This window comes from Ambystoma mexicanum, chromosome 9 (genome assembly GCF_040938575.1).
Source record: "Ambystoma mexicanum isolate Mex_15411 chromosome 9, UKY_AmexF1_1, whole genome shotgun sequence".
Lineage (NCBI taxonomy): Eukaryota > Metazoa > Chordata > Amphibia > Caudata > Ambystomatidae > Ambystoma > Ambystoma mexicanum.
In genome coordinates, this window is record NC_090931.1 from 328697670 (window position 1) to 328718243 (window position 20574).

Below are 20574 nucleotides of genomic sequence, written 5' to 3' on the forward strand. Positions count from 1 at the left end.
GAGGAGTCTAACCGGATGCCACAATCATCTCTCCGATGAGGCGGAAGTTCAGAAAATCGGGAAGAGGAGAAAATGTCCTGAAACTCTTCGCACTCAGGAGGAACAAGAGTAATCAAGTCTACTATCCTTTGAGAGGCCACAGGGTTCGATGAAGGAGCACAAAATCCCACTGACCCTTCAGTAAAACAGTGTTGGGTACAATATTCTGATCCCAAAAAAATGGAACCGGCTGCCCAATTTATGTATGGGTTATGTAGTTTTAACCAGGGCAAGCCCAGAATGACAGGGTAGTGAGCTGCTTTTATTATATCAAATACGGCTTCCTCCCTATGTGAACCAATGAGCATCGTCAAAGTGTGAGTCTGTTCTCGGATAGGTCCCGATATCAGTGGGGTTCCGTCTACGCCCTCAACTGGTATCACGATAGCTTTGGGAGATAGGGGAATATTCAGTTTTCTCGCCCAAAAATCGTCCATGAACAAACCAGCTGCTCCACAGTCGACCAAGGCTGGGACAGAAACAATGTTTTCATCTGGCAAAGAAAAAGTGACGCGCAAGACTACCATGTCCAGCGAAGGAGACAACCTTGTAGGAGATTGGGAACCTGTATCAGTTACCCCGACCGTAGGTCCCCTTACGGCTGAGGTCTGGCGTTTCCCGAACTAAATGGTTTTCTGAGAGGAGTGACCGGGCACTCGTGCACAGTATGATCAGAAGAACCACAATACATGCATAGTCCCCGGGATCTTCTACGGGCGCGTTCCTCTTGAGTCAGAGGACCCCGTGTAGTGCCTAACTGCATAGGTTCGTCTGCAGTAGCTGTTTTGGAGAAGGATACTAATTCTGGCGCAGAGCGATGACTTCTCCCTTTCCTCTTCTCTGCTTGCCTTTCTTGCAGTCGATAGTCCAGCTGCATGGTTAATGAGATAAGTTCAGCTAAGGAGTTTGGTCTCGGAACTCGAGCCAATTCATCCTTCAACTCCTCATTAACCCCTCTCCTAAACAACGTAATAAGTGCGTCATCGGCCCAGGATGTGCCTAAGGCCATTTGTTTAAAGCGGGTAACAAATTCTAAGACTCCTAAAGAACCTTGCTTGAAATCTAGGAGTTTCTCTTGAGAGGAGACATTGTATTCTCTCCGTGAAAACATAGCTTTTAGACTTGCCGTAAAAGCAGACACAGAATCCAATATGGCATTATTGGAAGTGACAATAGGCGTGGCCCAGGTTAGCGCGGGGCCCGTGAGATGAGTAATCATATATCCCACTCTATCTCTGTCTGAGGGAAAGAATGATGTCTTAAAAGCAAATTGCACCATACAAGCATCCAAAAATTCCCTTAAAGAATGCGGGTTTCCGTCATATTTCCCGCCTGGCAGAGGGCCAGGAGGAATTTCTGAACTAGTGGGGGCCTTATTTAACATTTGCTGTTTAAGGATTGCATTTTCATGCTTTAAGGCTTGTACCTCGTGGGACAATCCTTGTACTGCGGTCGTCAACTGCTGCACTTGATCCAAGGCTGCCTGCAAAGTAGTCATAATGTGCATCTAAGTCTCCCTCCTCTATATTTTCTTTTAGGCGTCGCTAGCTGTAATGTTTTGACACTAACCTGTCTCGTGCAGCAATTTACGAGGCAATTGGGGAGTCCCCTAAAGACGCTAACACCTCCCTCCTCCCTAAAAGGGAAACAAAGGGGTGTGCAAGGGATCCCAGGGAAATCCTCCTGGGGGAAAAAACCCTGCTGGAACGGATGAGAAGCTGGATCGGTCGCGTCTCCGCTGGCTGCAGCTCCTCAAGATTTACGGGATTAACTGGATCTGGTCACTGTACCTCGGTGAAGTCCTGATTAAAAATAAGTAAACGAAAGATGAGAGAAGGAACTAGGTACGAGAGGAATCAATATCTTGATTGGGTAAGTACCTAATTTGTCTGGAAGAGGGGACTATCTGTGGACTGTGGAACGGGAAGGCTAGGCAGGATGGTAAGGCTGTAGGAAAGAGTAGAAAAGAAAGGTAAGCATAGGTATGAGGTATAGAATAGTAAACCCCCTAGTTGCGAACTCACGTAGCGTCTGTAGAGAGTAGCGACGCTCTGGGCTTCGGCTCTGCTGGACCATATCCGGAATCCATGAGAGAACGAGATGACGTCAGAGGACATCTGACTTGTGAACGTGAAAACACTGCACCGTAACCCAGAGGATGAGAGGCCATCTTGGAAGAGTGGAAAACGGCGAGTGCACGCAATCTCCAGCGTTGCCACAGGGAACGCCGGTGCCAGCTAGTCGTGACACCCAGATACTGGTGGTAGCGGCAAAGCCACCAAAACCAACTGAACAGGTTTGAGAATGTGTGCTAAGCCTGTGGTGGGCTCACACCCAATAGCACGCTCCATTGCTGGCAAATATCATTGAAGCACCATCACAAATATGAGGTAGAGGCAAAGAAATCCATACCCTGGAGACTCCTAGGGCAAGAGGAGGACATTGCAAGGTCTTACCCCAATAACGGCATGAACACAGGCCTGGGGGTAAGGGGAAAGCAGGAAAGGTCTTGCCTGGGTATGAAGACCAGAAGATCCCTAGGGCAAGAAGGGGCGTTAAGGAGTCTTGCCCTGGCAGGATTACAGCACAGTGACATCATGCTAATGGACTGCTAAACGCTGGCAGCACCTGCTAAGTAAGACAAAGTAAAGAAGTGTGCCTGGGCACTGACAATCCCAGAGACTATGAGTGACACTTTCCTTGGTGCAGACTCCCTGAACTGTGAGGATTAAAATAGGGACTGGACATTAGACCCATGGCATTAGGCCCTCTTAGAATAATCCCTGTTCACCTTTTTGTTCATACAGCCGTCCTAGCACTGTTGTCTTATGATCCACTCTCTTAAATTGGTCCCCATCCAATAGGCATTCCTCCAACCCCTCCCTGTTCAGAACAAATAAAAGGTGTTGTGCATCCTGTTGCATCGACCCTGTGATAGCTATTAAAACTTCACAGAGAAATATAGAGGATTGGTCACAAAGCCCTGAAGCAGTCGTGACTTCTGTATAGGATGCCTGGCATAGCAGCTGACACGCTGGCATTGTTGCCAGCTTGTCAGCTGACAACAAGATGCCTCTTTGGGTCAGATGTTCAAGAAATAATATTTACAATACGTGCTCTGCATGGAGGGATGATGACTAATTGAACTTATCCAAGAAATCAGTATTGACTTGTGTGTTTCAAGTGTATACAATGAACCTACCATTTAAAACCTTTTAGCTGAATTCGGACACTTGAAATGACATTGCAATGTCATTGTGCTGGTAATTCAACCTTTGTACTAGTCTGAGTAGATTTTGTTAGAAACATGTAGTTATGTGCACTTTGCTCTGAGTCTTGATCATGGTTACTCATTATATGGCAAACCGGATGTGTTGGCCTTCAACTCTTGTGATCTCTAGCCGTTTTTGTCAGTGGTGAAGGGCCATGGGAGTTGTATTCTAAAACATCCAGAGGGACACATAAGGGGACCACGGTCTAAAAGAATACTTAGTTACTCAAAGTCATATGTGTACATGATGGTCCTACATCCAATTGTGTTACTTTTCCCGCTGGTCTATATAGGCCTGACCGGTTGCTCCTTAGGTCACATCCACTGATGGTATGGATAGCCCACTTTGGCAGTGAGAGGCATGACTCTGAGAAACATTCGCCCTCAGCAGAGCCCAGGGGGCTATGCTTTGCAACATACAGCATGCCTCTGCACCAAAACATGGTTCCCTCGCTCGGTGAGAGTTGTGGGGCTTCCAGACATGTGTGCAACATGGTCATGGAGCCTGCCCACCTATCAGCAAGCATGAGACACAAGTGCCATTGCTTGTGACTACACAACTGGACTACGTTTTACTCTTTAGTGGGCCAGCAAGCCTAGCCCTACTATCCACCACAGTAAGTTGAGGAGGCGGTACTGTGTGTTATAGCTCCAGAGCGGATCCGAAATTGAATCTCTCTTCCCAGGCTGCTAACTCTATGTTGTTCAAGTGTTGTGCTTCCGATACTGGGGGAACATGAGACGTTTATGTTTATTAGTCCCTCTTTTCCCTGCTCTCATTTTGTGAACATGCTTAAATCTCCCGTTTCGTCGGAACCAACTTGTTGCTTAAAATAGTCGAAATACATCATGGACACCAGTGCATACTATTCAGAAAGTGTGCATGAAGTGTTTATTCTTCAACAATCCACTGTTGCTACTACTAACAGGCATTTAACGTACCTGTAAAGGTTAGAACCCCGGAGGTAATTCCAGCCATTCTCTTACTAACTTTGCCCCCTTGCTCCCAGGACAGGCCCCACATCCAATCATATTGCTTGGAGCACAGGTTTTATCTACCAGTATACAAAAAAGTGCCCATCTGTGGTCTTACACCTGGACAATCAGGCTATGGGCCTCATTACACGGACGGTGGTAACCATGGCGCTATTAGCGCCATGGTTGCCACCGGTATTTTACCGAGTCCGCCATGGCGAATGGCGGAATTACCGCCCTCTTCCAAGGTGTGTGGGGGCGGTAATTCCCCATTCACCATGGCACTTCTCCATTCCCATTTTTGCCCCAATAGGGCTCAATGGGAATGGGGAAGGCGGTAATTACGGTACCGCAAATTGTGGTACCGTAATTACCTCCAAGGTCCCTTTGCGGGTCCCGTCCTTAACGGCTGGTAAAACTAGCCGTTAAGGTAGGGTCCCACAAAGGGACCTCGTAGTAAGGTGGTAAGGGTTTACCGGCACTGGTACCCTTACCGGCACCGGTAAACCCTTACCGCCATCCATGTAATGAGGCCCTATGTCTATTAGCAAATGCCTGTGTCCATGAGTGTGCACAGTGATTTGAAGTGGCGTTGTCCTGGATACGTGTAGGCTGACCGATGGCAAGCATTCACGCAACAACCATCTAGACATGCATGCAGCTTGTATTAGAAGTAAGATATTATTTAATTTGACAATAATTAGTAGTGTCCGTGCTGTTCTTAGTACTTGAGTCAGGGTGCGTGTGGGAGCATGCGATTTGCGCCATTATTGCCGCGCCATTAATCCTTTGAGCCACTCTGCGATCCAGAGTGTGGAGTAGAGGAGCTAGATCACTGGGATCCTTTTTTTGTCCCTGATGCCTGCAATGGGCCGACGGAGCAAGCTGTGGCAGCCAGGCTGCTGCCGCGCTGAGATCCAGGCAGTGAGTGGCGAGGAGAGTGGGCAGGACCAGAGAGGCCTCAGGAGACGGGCCGCAACCTGCAGCTCACATTGGGCTGGGAGTGCTGTGGCCCTGCTCCCCTGCTGGCTTGAGATTTGTGGCAGCGGCTTGGATCCCGCAGTCTTATAGGAGGGTTGGCCTTTCTTCCCTCTGCCGGAGGCAGCATCGCTCACCCTCATCAACGCTCTAGGCTCAACAGCTGCATGAGCGTGCAGAGGGCAGTGGGAGTGTACCGAGGACGCGGCTGGGTAAAACATCACAAGCCTGGCTGCAGCTGTGACTTTCTTCTCTTTATTTCTTCCCGCAGTGTGCTCGCAAACGAGGTGGGTGCTGGCCCGGACCTCGTGTGGGGCACTCTTGGACCTGGATATATGAACTGCGCAGTAACTATAACGGAGGAGTGCAGAGGGGAGACCAGCAGCAGCGACCTATTCAGTATTATTGTGTACTGCTAGAACACCCAGGACATGCCAGGGGGTGCATTTGGGTCACCATATTCTAAGGGACCCAGTGCTTGGACAAGGAGTGGTGCAACCATTGTGCTTTTTTACCATTAGGGTCCTGCAACACCATTTTTGGTCTGAGGCGGACATCTGCAGGGACAATGACCACTCCGTTGACGGCCTGATCACGCCACTCTGGTGCTGGAAGCATCATTAATTATACGGCTGCCATTTCCTATATTGAGGGGTACTGTTCAGATTGAAGGCCTGGCTGGAGCGCAGCTTTCTATGATTCATCCCATACTCAAAGTGGGAAGGTGCTGGGCATGGCGAAAGGCACTGGAAGTAAGAAAGGTGGCAGCATGGACTGCTTTGCAAAGGCTGCCCCGAGGGCTGCAGAGGTGGCAGCCCCTGCTGCAGGTACGTTGTTGAGTCCCACTCCCCCGGTAGTGACTGAGCCGCTGAGTATGCTGCAAATCTTGGACACCATGCAAAAAGGTTTCAGCTCTGTCAACGATAAACTAGATGATATTACGGTTAATGTTACGTCCATACGCGCCCAGCTGGAGAAGGAGGAGCAGAATCACTGAAGCTGAAAGCAGGATAAGTACGGCAGAAGATGACACCATGTCTTTGCAGGCGACTGTGATGTCCTTGACAAAGGGCATGACAATGGTGAAAGCTAAATTTGATGACCTAGAGTCGAGATCTCACAGGAACAAGTTGTGCATTATAAGAATTCCAGAGGACACACTTCGAGGCAGTATGGAAGTAGTGGTGAAGGATTTGCTTAAGAGGCTCCTGGGAGATGTAGAGAAGCAGATCTACATGTCACTCATGGAGCCCACCTCCTCACCTCCATCATATTTGAAGAACAGCAAGAAAGCACTGTGCATGACGGTTTATAGTGACTATTTCGAATTTAATTTTATTGAATGGCATTTTCTCGAATCAATTTTGCCGAAATGTTTTTATTCAAATGTTTTTTTAATTTTATGTTTAAAATGGGGGGGTTCCCCCCAAACTCCTGTTTTCTTTTAAACACTTTTTTTCCTTACGAAACCCCCAAAAAATATAAAACTAAAAATAATACATTAAAAAAAACAAATTTCAACGAAATGTATTTGAGAACATTGCATTTAGAAAAAATGCATTTGAAAATATGACCGGATACCATGCATGACATCTGGTATCATGTCAAGATCACCTTCTACCTCCTGTTCTTCACTCAATTCGGACAAGTCCCCCTCCTCCTCCTCACCTGATACTTCTGAGGTGGAAGGGATGGTCTTGACCTTCTTTTTCTGGATAGTCTGCTTTTTTTTTTAAAGAGATACGGCCTTCCTCGAGAAGATGCCACTATGTCGCCTGAGTAAAGAGGCCGGCAAGGGACCTCCTTCCCAAGATGCCAAGAAGAGGAAAAAGCCAGCGGCAGAAAAAACCTCTTTGTGTGGACTCAGATCTTGAGTGAAGGCTCTATGTGGTGGCAATCCTGGTGCTCGGAGTAAAGGACGGAATCTCTTGGTAAACACGAGAAGGGTGGCGAGCAGGAGTAATACTGTCCTTGATGAGGAAGCCATCAGTGAAGGGGCCAGAAAGTGAACAGGTAAGGACAATGGCAGTCTTGCGGTCTGGAATAGGGAGGAGGCATTAGAACAAGGATAGTGCCGGTGGGAGCAGCCAGAGGCGATCCTGCTACCCGGAACAAGTAAGTAAGGAGGGAATGAAGAGCTCCAAAGAGGGAAGAGGAGAGCAACTGCGGAAGGGGAGACGGGGAACACCAAAGAGAGAGAGGAAGCAGAAAGGAGGGAAAAAGACAGGACAGGAGCTAGTAAGAAATAAGAATCAGTACCGAAAGCATCGAGCGAGGCACAGACCTCAGAGGCAGGACAGAGCAGAATGCTGCCAAGCAGGGAAAAACGCCGGCCTGGATGAGCTGGACGAGACCCAAAGGGGAAAAGGCGAGGCCAGAGAACAGGACAGAGAGGAACAGACAAAGGTAAGCACAGGGGAAGAAAGAGACGAGCAGGTTGTGGAACAAACAACCGAGAGGAAAACTTCTGAGCGTCGGAACCCGAAAGCAGAAAAGTAACAAGGGTTGCAACGCACAGAGAAACCAAAGGGGAGGGGTTAAGAAAGGAGAGAGGCGGACCGACCGCAAAAGACTAGAACATCACAAGCAGCAACGTGGATGGCGTGACGTGCTCTCCTAATGGTGATAAAAATTTCCAGGCATGCCATACGCTCCAGGAGGGCATGCGCGTGACATATCATCCCAATACTGCATTGAAGATATGAAAGATGTTATGCGCTTAGACAACCGTACCGAATGTACCCTCGAATGGATGTGGTAGAAGGAAGTCTGCAGACACCAATGGACATAGAAGAACTATAAGTAAAGTCTGACAAGTGCAAAGTGACTTCATGAGGAGAAGAGACGAGAATGCACTGAAACGATGTACAAATACTTAAAGAATGAAAATGTAACTGAAGTAACAAAGTAAACAAACATGTGGATAAGAAGAAATCCTTTCTACTGAGAAGATAAGTGAGAAGAAATGCAATAGATGTATATACGCAGAAACACAAGGTAGATGAGAAATATAGAAGCTTGCTGCAGTAGAAAATATAACACAGGTAAAGCAGCCATGTTGAGAAGATGGACGTTGGTTTCGTATAATAGTAGGCTAAAAGCCAGAAGGAAACCAAGGCTGCAGAGCTGACAGGCACTGAAATACAAATTTGTGCAGGAACAAAGAATGTTTGTTTGGCTCAGGATCAAAAATGCTGCAGCAAGCAACAACTACAAGGCACGAAAAGAGTCGAAGAGGATAAGCCATGTACGTAGGACATATTTCTCTTAGATTAAGCAAAGGAGTAAACATTTGCGAGTGCCAAGTTTTGGACAGCCAAAAGATGCAGAAAGCACATGCAAGACGGAGCAACCAAGTCTCCAGAGGCGAAGGAGTGTAATAGCATCCAGTATGATTGAATCAAATAGCACTAAATAGGAGGATAAAATGGACATGATCATGGTCTCCTCACACGTGGTGCAAGACCAGAAACAATGCCTGTTTATAATGCTCCAGACGAAGATATCAATGTACCTTCACTCCCTTATAAAGTCCTGAGGAAGAGAACAGTCAGCAAGGTCAACTACAAAGCAGAAGCCTTGGCATAGGGCCTAACTGATGAGAGATGGTAGGCTTATTGGCCAAGTGGGCAGTTGTCTGACGTCGTTCCCAACATCTGGGTTTCATTTTGCTTACGTGATGCTAACAAGCCGAATGTCCATGGTTGAAAGAGGGTGCCAACCAATCAGGATGGCATATGTGATAATGGACTATACATTGTTGCAGAAGCCAATCCGTTGCTGTTATTCTACTATTATCTGTATTATACGTAGTTAAAGGTTGTTCCAGGCGTGCCTACTTGAGAAGGAGCAGCCAATGATGTTACTAACTCCTAAATGAGCTATAGGTATATATGTTCCCTTAACCTATACATCCACCAGGTAGGTTTTTACTATTTGCCACGTAGGATGAAGTCATAGCTGATTATAATTAGGTATAAAGCCTTTGTGTAACTGAAATGTATTGGAGAGTGTGTGAACTGCGATTTGTTATACTTGTCAGATTTACCTACTTTATTGAATTGATATTTAAGTAGTATTTTGCCATAGTCTCTGAGTCTGTCCAGTTATTTGGGTCTGAAATCAGTTATAGTGGCAATCCCGTCCAGGACTTGGTACGCTCTAGGTGCTACTGCACAGAGACGTGGGGTTTTTGCCATACTTTACGGTGGAATGCGCACATCGAGCACTCACACCTAAACCTAAGCCCTGTGATTACCCGCGGCCCATTATTGCAGGCATCATGAACTACAGAGACAGAGACCGGATATTGCAGCGGGCCAGGGAACTGAAAGAACTTAACTTTGAGTCACACAATATTCATATTTTTCACAGTATATGTTTCTTATATCCTTTATCTACTGCCTAAATACTCTTCAAATGTGCAACATTGTATTTGAAATGTTGGGTCTTGCTCACTCTGTATTTTGCCATCAACATACATTAGCTAATCTGCCTGTAACTGTACAGTATGCAGTTGAATGCAATCGCAGAGGAGTTCTGTGATGACCTAGGATGAAGACCGTGGCTGTCCTGAGATGACCCAGAAGTAGGCAGTTTAATACAGCTGGATACTGTCCGAGGCAGTTTTGTACACTATGCATATGCAACTCTAGTTGTCCGTGTTAGATTGTTTGTTAAATGCAACTTCCCCCCTGGTTAATAGAAGTGCTTTGTTGCAGAAGAAATTAATTTTCTTTAAAAAACAAGGTGTTTGAGCTCATCTCTACCCACTGGACAATACTATTTGTGGCATGGTAGAGTACATTTCCAATGGATCGTGTCCTCATGGTCTTCGATGAATCCGATAAGCCTGCTTGCAGCTTTGGAAACCTTTTGACAGCATAGGACGCTGTGCTTTGTTGACTCCAGGTCCCTCAGTGGCTTCCACCCCACACTTTGCTGTGATGTTGACATTGGAAGAAATAGCGTGCACTGTGCCTCGGTTTTTTTTTGTTTTGTTTTTGTGAATAACCAAAAGGAGTGTGCAGGAGTTCTTTGCATTTTTAGTTTGGATTATTAGGTACAGCTAGAGAGATATGGTTTATGAGGAGGGACAGAAAGCCTGTAGGTGTGGTTAGTTATCTCCCCCACCCCCAATTAGCCACAGCCATGCTAATCTGCATGACCATGACTGAGATTCTACTCATCAGCACACCCGCTCCCTCCTTCCCTGCAGCTCTCTGGCCGGCCTCTCTTGGCCCTCTTCCTGCTCCCGCCTGCAAGGCTAAAAACCTCGATGTCATCTTCGACTCCACACTCTCCTTCTCTCCTCACATCTCTCATGTCTCTAAGAAGTCACACTACCAGCTGCACCTCCTCAGAGGTATTCTTCCTTTCCTCTCCCTCCCACAGAAGCTCACTGTCTCCAGAGCCCTGGTTCTCTCTAGGCTGGACTATGGTAACAGCCTCTTTCTAAATCTGCCTACCTCTACTCTCCGCCCTCTGCAACTTATCGAGAACAGGACTGCGAGACTTGTCCTTGGCCTCAAGCCCAGGGATTGTATCTCTCCAGGACTGAAATCACTGCACTGGCTCCCAGTAGCTGGGAGGATTAAGTTCAAACCCCTCTGCATTGTCTACAAGGCCTTCTGGGGCCTGGGGCCGCATTACCTTCAACTCTCTCTTCCTAAATATCTTCCTTCTCGAGCTCTTCGCTCATCCGCCTCCAACTCCCTCAGGGTCAGTCGCTTCTCCAAGCAACAAGTTGGTGGTAGATCTCTCTCTTCGGCAGGGGCCTCCCTCTGGAACAGCCTTCCTGCCTCCCTGAAACTTGAGGAGAACCATCTCCGGTTTCGGAAGCACCTCAAAACCTTCCTCTTTGCTTCTGCTTTCTTTCCCCCTCTCCCCTGCTGGATTCCTGGCTGAAACTGCACCGGTTACCTGGCCACCCTTTCTGATCTTGGGCCCAGGCCTCGCCAGTTGTACACCTGCACTGCCTCCTTGGATACCCCATCACCTGGGGACTGTTTTCTGTATCCCTACAGTCCCCCTACCAGCACCTATGTCTGCACTTAACTTGCACTTTACACCAGCTGGCCACTTTTATTTATCTTATTTATTATCCTATGTACTGCACTTCCCCTCTCCCTTCCCCCACGCACTTTTCCCTTTCCCCCTTCCCATGCACTTGCGCGATCTGAATGACACCTGGCCTAGTAAGATCGTTGTCCGCCTTCACTTTGTACCCCCTCCCTTGCCTCGTCGCGCCTTGAAACACTTGTGTATAGGCGCATTATAAATGCCATATCATATCATACCATAACAGGAATGGCGTACATCTACTGGTGTCAAGAAGCTGCTAAGAAAAATAAATATTTCCGACGCTATGCTGTTCCCGTATCTTTTAGAGAGGTGCATATTCCATTGTGCGCGCCTCGTCCGGAGGGCTCTGCCTCCACTTGATGTCTGACCCAATTTTATGTTCCACTGCGGTTAAGTATTCTGTGTCCATTGCAACATCCTTATAGATTGGCCAGGTTTTCACACTGTAATTTGACATATAATGTAAGTGAGTCGCCTGCCCCGTGCGGGAACAGGTGTCCCCCTTGTGATGGCAAATGTTCTGTTTTGGGTTGGTATTGGGTGGGGCCGGGGTAGGCACTGCCACAGTTTGGGGAGCAGTGGGGGTGGGTGGGTGTTGGTGGGATGTTGTTACATTGGGTCATTTAAAACTACACTTGGTGGAACGCACAGCAGAACATGGTTCATACGTGCACCTCGGCGCACTATGGGATGTTATGCTTGTGCACTTATGGTTTAGGGCAGTGGAATGACACAGGAGGTCACGTTCCCTTGCTCGAACGTTAGGGGGCTCGGCAATCCGATTAAGGCTCAGAAGATTGTAGCAAATGCTAATAGGAAACGTGCCCATATTTTGTTCATACAGGAAACACATGTGCTGGGTCGGCAGGTGATTGGTTTAGCACTGATCTGGGGACCGCACAGATACTACACATCATACTCCACGAATGCCAGAGTCGAGCTGATTTTCATACCCCGCTCGCTGCGATTCATGCATCTAGACACTAGGATGGATGTGGAGGGCAGGTACGTGTTGGTACACAGGATCCTACACAAGAAAAGCATTCTCCTGCTTAATGTCTATGACCCCCAATGTAGATGACCCAGGCTTCTATGGTAGGGTGTTTGCAATGTGTGCTTCTTACCCCCAGGTGGTGATTGTGTACAGTGTTGATTTCAACAGTCTTGGATGCAGCACTAGATTGCACTGGCACCTCGACCCGATCTCTGACTAAGCAGCACAGGAAATACTGGACAATATGCAGTCGCTGAAGCTTGCTAGTGTCTGCTTCGCAGTTTAATACGGTGACAGAATGCTCAATACTGCCCTGCACCCTGTCCGACCACTCCCCGGTGCTGTTGACAATGCGTTTTCCGTTCCGCCAGCCCTGTCGGTTTAAACGGCCGCTCTCTTAGATGCAGCATTCCCCCTCAATTTGCTCAATCGGGTAGCCTTCTTTTTTATGATAATGGGAGGTCTGTTGCTTTGGTGGCAACTCTCTGCCAAGCATTTACAATGTATATTAGAGGGGTGGCCATGTCAGTGGAATTTGGGGTCCTTAAGTGCCTGAGGAGGGATTTGGCCAGGAGGGAAGCTGAGTTGAAGGCCTCGCAACAACGGTTGTGAACAGGGTCCATCTCCGGGCTTACACCTGGAAATTAAGTCCACTTTGGATACTTTTAGAGACTTGGCACAGAGGGAGCTGAAGTTCCTGGACAGCCCGGTGCTAGCCAGGAGGTATGGAGAGGCTGACAGGCCTGGTCGAACGTTGGCTCGCCTGATTAAATCAGTGTCTGAGAATAGGCATATAACTTTTATCAGGAGAGCGGATGGCTCGAAGGTACCCACTGATGTTGACATTAATAAGGTGTTTTATTACTTTTATCAGGCGTTATACCATCCCAAGGGGTGTGCTCCTCTGAGCAAGACTGTACAGTACTTAGTCAGGATACCGACCACCCTGCTTTCTGGGGAGGCGCAGGATGCATTGGAGGCCCCTATAACGGGGAAGGAGATTCGTGCAGCTATAGTTGACTTAACCAGTAGGAAGGCCCCGGGCTCAGATGTGTTGGGCAGAGTTTTATAAAGAATATTTAAATGTACTGGCCCCGCATTTGTTACACCTATGGGAGGAGGTCCTCGTGAAAGGGATGTTATCTGAGACCTTGCTTGAGGCGATAAAGCTTTTGCTCAAACCAAATAAGGATGCAGAGAACTGTGGCTCCTACAGGCTGCTGTCTCTCATAAACACAGATGCGAAAATCTTTGCCAATGTCTTGGTGATGAGACTACCCCATTTAAAAAAGGAGGGAAGAGGGGCACAACCCGTATTAAATGAAGTTTCACTCGGGTACAAGAACAGACCCTTTCTCAGTGAATATCCCTATGTTTGAGAAATTATATTTAAAAAAGTGCAATAGGGGGCAGCCTCTAGACCACTAGAGACCATAGAACTATCAAGAAAATAAACAAACAAAGCCTGTTGTTGCCAACTGGGACCCATATTTGCACTCTTGTAGGACCAAAGTCCTGGGAATTTATAGATGTAGTAAAATGCTACACCTTGAAAATAATTAAATAAAGAATAACAAATTTGTAGAAATTGTAAAAGTAGACATTCGAGACAATAAAGTGTAATATTATTGGGCTAGATAATGCACCCTCAATTCACATAAAGTTTAGGAGCAAATGGTCAAACAATTGCAAAAGAACAGTATTAAAGGCAAACAAATAATTTATACAAATCAAACGGTGACGTATAACAATTTGACACACTTAGGCATCCCAGTTAGAGTCACTGAGAAGATGTCTTTCAATCACCATTAACCAGAAAATCTATTCTGTTACTGCATGTAAATTAAACATCTAATAGAAATTAGATAAAGTTTACAATGTCCAAAAAGCTCAAGATATTTGTATTTTGTATTTGTATTTTGTTTATTTGTATTGCGCGCCTGGCCTTGGGCAAGATGTTGTGGATGCTACAACTATAGCCAACGTGTTTCGGATTAAGTATCCATCTTCAGGGCATACAAGGCTTAATGTTCCACATGTTTCAAATTACAACTTACACCTGTGAATACAACAGGTGAATATGCTTAGACAAATGTATTATTTTACTAACAGACTCTGTCATCTAGTAAAACCTGTGTGATTTTCCTCTATGATTCTGAGGTGTATAAACCCTGCCATTAGAAGGGATTGAATGAAGTAAAAGTATGAAGGATATCTCATTATCAGAATTCAAGTGAAACCCAATCAGTGAAGTGAAACTGATTGTAATTACAGTATACTCCCAAGTGCTACTCACCCGCCGCGTGGAGTCAACCGGCAGGCCGGGGGTGTCGCTGGATGGCTAGCAGGGGCTTCTTCAGGGTTATCTCATCTGTCCACTGTAAGATAATAATACTGGGTCACATGCTGATGTGCACCATGGCAACATAGGCATCGATCTATATGTAGTACTTGTGTCCTAAAACAGGCATTCTTGAGGCTCATAGGCATTGATGCGTTTATTGTTACTATGAAGACTGAGTTATCGTCATCAAGCGTGTGCGCTCCCCAACCGTTACATGAAAGAGGCCCCAACACTGCATTCTAGGGATTGTGCCAAGTCGGTCTTTATTCAGAGTGAGTAATAGAAAGCCAAAAATGCTGCCTGGGTGATCTAACGGTGTACTCTTTAGCTGCATGGCGGGCGAGTGTGACATCTCACCGCATCCCGCAGCGTCAATCGTACATGGAAAGCTAAAACTACTTGTATAAGGTACCAATGGGGCGCAGTGAACGTGTTTACTACGCCCCATTTCTACCTTATACAAGTAGGACCGATCTTACAGCAACCGTAGCTCTAGCAGAATTTGCCTTCATGTCGAACTCTGGCACCGGGTGGCTGTGGAATGTCATAGCTGCGGGCAGCGCAGTGCCCCTTAGGCTTGGTGTCAGGAAGTTGGGGCGTCCTGGTGTGAGCACCGCCCCATGTCCATCTGCACCCCTGCCGCCAAACATGGAGCCCTGTATCATAACAGGCCCCTGCTGATCTTACTACTGTGCAGGCGGGCTCCTACAGGAGCCCTCATAACCTCTGCTGCACGAGCACCCTCGTGTGGGCCGCAGCAGAAAGGTCACTGTGTGTGGGTGCTGCCCCACACCGATGGACAATGGTACTGGGCGTCCTTTGATGGTACTGGGCCCCTCTCACCTTGCTGGCGAAGGCTGGATGGCTGGTGGGGACTGGTGTTGGGCCCCTTTGATGGTGTTGGGCCCCTCATTCCTTGCTGCAGATGGCTGGATAGCTGGTGGGCACTGGTGTGCCGTAATGTCACTGTAGTCAAGACTTAAGGTCACTGAAATGCAGGCTTTAGGCCCAAAGCACGCCCGGTACACCCCTGATCTGTAGTGGTCCTGTGTTTGGCCTACCCAATGGCAGTGCTGGCAGCTAGTCTTCTCCTCTTGCTGCCTGGGTCTGCTGTAGGCTTTCTGGTCCTTTCCCCTGGCTGCCCCTTGCATCTTTCCTCCCCCACTGCATGAGCACTCTCGAAACCAGAGCCACAGTGGGGTTGGGGGCTGCAGCAGGACCACCCGGCAGTCTGCTTCACCTTGGCCTGGTCCCGGAGGATTCACTTTTTAATTACTGAGGCTTCGTTTTTCTCCTCGCCCTATGCTCCACCACCGAGATGTTTTCAGAGGACTGTTCTCCAGATTCACTGGCCAACCGCCGCCGTCCCTCCGTCACTGCTCGCGCCGCGCACCATCACCGAGGGGTCCTCCAGGAGGGAGCGTGGGCAGGCAAGAAACGTGCTGCAGACGTCGTTCGGCCAGATAGGCGCCTCCTCCTCACACAACAGGCTTTGTCTTTTTTTGTTTTCAACACGGATAGGCGCTGGACGCGTCTGTCCCGGGCCCATGCTGGAAACCGACTAGCGTGTACGCGCCGGTATGAGATGCTAACACGGTCCCAAGGGGCACCTCCTCCAGAAGACACCACATCACAGAGTACACCTGCGCTGGGAGCTCCACACCATGGGAGCCAGGCAGAGTGTGCGTCGGGGAGGCTGCCAAACACGTGGGATCTTCAAGACCCTCGTCGCCAGTTGTTAAGGGCTCCGGGGAGGCCAGCACTGCTTCTGAAACTCTCACAATTAGACACAGGAGCCAGTTTAAGAGTGGCAGCAACTGGCGAGCAAGAGACTGCATGCCTCTTTTATTGACATATAACACGTGATCACAGCCGTCCTTTCTAGTGACGTGCTGTGATCACTTGTACACCAACACGTGACAGCACAAACCTTGCCTTAGTCACAACACCCCTCTCCAGTGTGCTAATAAGATGCTGTACAGTAATGTATAGCCAGAAAAGTTACATTTTGATGTTTATGGTGGAGACCATGTTCATTAATGGGCGTTATTGAAGATATTTTAGTCTACTTTCTAAATATTAAAAATCCCTGCTGATTCTTTTTGCTAACTAATAATTTATAGAAAAACACTTGAAAAGTCATAGGGTATAGGGGGTTTGGTAAATATGTTGATCTCTGATGTGAAACTTAATGCAATTTTAACAAAGAGAAAATCTGAAAGTAAGTGTATGTGTAAACTTTAAGGCACTGGAGAAACCACAGAGGCCCTATGGCTTTCCTACGGTTAAGAGAAGTGACTGAGCTACAACCATATCCACTGATTTCACACTAAGGTTATAATAGCACTACAATGTAGTAATGACCTCCCAATCGTGACTGCGTGATGTTTCCATCACTTCTCATGGTAGAGAGTATCCATATCTTTTGTGAGGTTCAACAGCACGAAAGTAGAACCCCATGCTCATCTACCCCATTCAAATTAATGAATCTGGATAACCCCAACTTTCTTAGTAACTCTGCCCATAACCTTAGGCTTGTGAAGAGAAGAACCTTTAGACAATGAGAGTAGTTTTAAGCACTTTTGGAGGGATCTGTGCACATGTTGTCTTTGACTACGTCCACGATCCTGGGTGTTGATTTTAGTTTTTAGTTAGAAGGGTTATTTGAGTATACATGTAAGGATCCATAACTCCAGAAAGACATTTACAATATCTGACAGAATTTCAAAAAAAATATTGAAGATTACCAAAAGACATGGAGTGTCCTGATACCAAGTTGGATTTCTACTATTAGCAGTAATTGAGTTTGCACTTTTAAAAAGGCAATGAATACTCTGGATGGGAGCAGCAACCAATCAGGTTGGTCAAAGCACGGACAGATCTCATGATCCAAGCCTGCGATGGGAACAAGCTCTGCGTTGCAGCTGCTTGCACCGGACAAACAGCCTTCTCTTGCTCCCTACTGTGAGAAACCTGAAGGTGTCTCACTGGCTAAACCCTGGGGATCTGTCATCCAGGTGACCAGGACTCAGCCATCGCTATTGGATCCAGTTCCTGGAGGTGGACTAGTGAGGGAGGATCACCTGGATGGGGGGTCCTCGGGGAGTGGGAGTGGGACACCGACAGGTGAGACGCGGTATACCCCTTCCTTCAACACCTTTTCCCCATCCTCTTCTGTAGGACATTCAAAAACACTGCCCCCCTTTTCCGACACAAACACTTTCAGAACAACATGAGAGATTGTTTACCTGACATGTCCCGACACAAGAGTCAGGCAATTAACCAGAATCATACACACCTGATGGAGCTTTCCTTTCCCAACAGATATAAAACGTGGAGCAAGAGAGCACAGTACGAGCAAGGCAGACCTTACGACGAGACAACTATCCAGGCCCGGCAGTTCAAGAGGAGGAGAAAGGCGAAAAATATCGAGAGGCTGACAAGGAGAGACACGACTTTGCCCTTTTCAACGCAGACCTGCGAAACCTCTGCAGAAGGAATAGTAAGACTGAGGACAACAGCCTAAATGTGATGCAACAGATGTCAACGGTACACATAGCGTGTCGACGCTGATAAGCGGAAGCAAGGGAAAATCCTGCTACCGTGGTACCGACCTTGACTGCAGTTACGAAGAAAGACAAGCAGTTCATCACAGCCGGTGAGTCGAGGGTAGAGCCGATAAGAGCCGGGCTGCAGTGAATGAAAGTCGCAAGTTGAAGCAAGTTCAAAGAACTGTAAAAGTTTTAAGTTGAGACCAGCTGCAGAGGGAACTGGCACCACGTGGGTGCTAACTTGAGAGACTCTGGTCGATCCCCGTCTGAGTGAAACTACAGATACCAGAAGGCCGTAGGAGAGCTGCCAAGTTAGGTCAAAGTAGTCATACAGGCGTTCAAGCGAAATTCCCTTACAGTCGAAAGCCGTTGACCTAAGAACTATAGAGAAAGTAAGCGGAGGGAATCCCGACTCGTGAGAAAGCAAGGGAAGGGAATCCTGCAATCATTGAAAGCGGAGTGAATGGGAAGTTGGCAAGCGTGAACCCGGAAGAGGGATGCTGACGGAGAGGGGCCAAAGTCTAAAGTCCCAAGAAACAGTGTGTTGACAAAGGTGAACCCGGTAGAGGGATGTCCTCTGAAACTGTTTGAAAAGACATTGAGAAACAAAGGGGAGTGAATCCTGTGAAAGTGAAAGGAAAGCCCTAGTGAACCCGGCGGAGGGAGGCTGAGATTCGAGAAAGGTTTGCTCCTGGAAGAGGGGATCCCAAAGGTGAAGAACAATCACCTCAAGAGCAATCCAAAGGGGATTTTCATATCAGGCCCGGAACTCGGAGAAGCAACCCCTGAAGGCCTTTATATTGATAAGAACTGTTTTATGGGTCAGCACCCAGAAGAGGGGGACCCATAGGAAGAACCACCATTACCCAAATCGAGAGCCATAGTTAACCCGGAGGAGGGAGGCTGAAATCAGAGAAGGGTCTGCGGCCAGAAGACAGGGACCCAGAGGTGACACCATCACCCAAACAAACTTTAATTTGCTGAAGGAACTTTTGTTTTGTTATTTGAATATGCCAGTCCCTCCAAGGCAAGAGACTTTCAAGAGAAACGAGACTTGGCCATCGAAGGCCATGATAGCTGCAGGTGAAACTGTCATCTCGTGCTGGGGAAGCTCAAGAGTTTACTGTGCTTCAAGATCCCATCTTACCTCGTGCTGGAAAACGTGAGGAAGTAAGACCCAGGCTAACATATCCTGACATATTATTTGTGAACACTTCTTTCTTTCCTTCAAAGCTATCCCACACCCTTTTTGTATTAGTTGTAAGGTTTGGCAATAGGTTTCTTAGTACAGGCCCTTTTTATTTGACACAACGCCACTAGGACTGTCTTATTTTCATTTGATGGTCGACGCTTGATCTCATATTAGATTTAGGTTTAGATTAGGCGTTTTTCCAACCTGCATACAGTTTAATAAACACCCTTGAACTGTGATCACTTGTGTCTGTCTTTACTGTTGTCACCATGAGTTCCTTACACTACCTTCTGTCCTGAGCTGCCCTTGCACCACAGCTCCTCCAGCACAGCCATTCCTCTGTCCCCCTAAAACTCCCAATATCACTTACCGCCCCACCTGGACACATCCTCGCCTCTTCTGCTGCATCATGCTCCTTCATGCCGAGGAATGCTGTGAATGTGGAAGAGGGAGCCTATCATCTATTTCCCTAGCGGTTAAACACTGGAGTCATGATAAAAGAAAATGCTTTTAATCTCTCTATACACTACATTGTAGCTGGAATTTTATTTTGTGGACTTCACGTCCTGTTTTGTGTTCTCTAGCTAACAAGCAAGGGAATAGCAAATCTGTCCTGGATCCTTCACACAAGAAGTTATCTTAAAATGCACCCAAGTCTAATACTGGTCAGATTTCAGACCAATACAATGCATTTGAAGATGTCCTGCTTCCTCTCCTAACCTGTAATGTTTCACCCACAGGTGGGCGGAACGAAGACAGGAGTGGTACGTTATGTTGGGGAGACGGATTTCGCAAAGGGGGAATGGTGTGGAGTGGAGCTTGATGAACCCCTTGGGAAGAATGATGGAGCCGTGGCTGGAACAAGGTACTAGTACTCCATTTTGAATCACAGCGAAAGATGTTGCCCTACTGGCCCGATTCATATGTGGTTTACCTACACTGAGCTCTACTGTTTCCGGTCTTACATTTTTGCATTTTGCATGTTTAAAAAAAAAAGTGCAATGTGATTTAAACAGTCTCATGTTTGGGTTCACCCAGTGGTCTATTTGGATTCCCTCTTGCTGTAGTTCTCAAAGCTGCTGTTGTTGCTCTTTGGAATACTGCCATTATATATTAAGGGTATTGAGTGGTTTAAGTATTTTCTTT

General features: G+C 47.2%; 1 protein-coding gene across 4 annotated transcripts in view; it reads left to right on the plus strand.

The window, feature by feature from the left end:
- The window catches only part of CLIP2 (CAP-Gly domain containing linker protein 2), a 705753-nt gene that overhangs the window by 354635 nt on the left and 330544 nt on the right, over positions 1–20574 (plus strand). For all 4 annotated transcript variants that reach the window (XM_069614741.1, XM_069614743.1, XM_069614740.1 and 1 more), the window contains one exon: positions 20169–20293. In XM_069614741.1, the coding sequence (XP_069470842.1) occupies positions 20169–20293 (125 nt within the window). The remainder of the gene's footprint in view (positions 1–20168; positions 20294–20574) is intronic.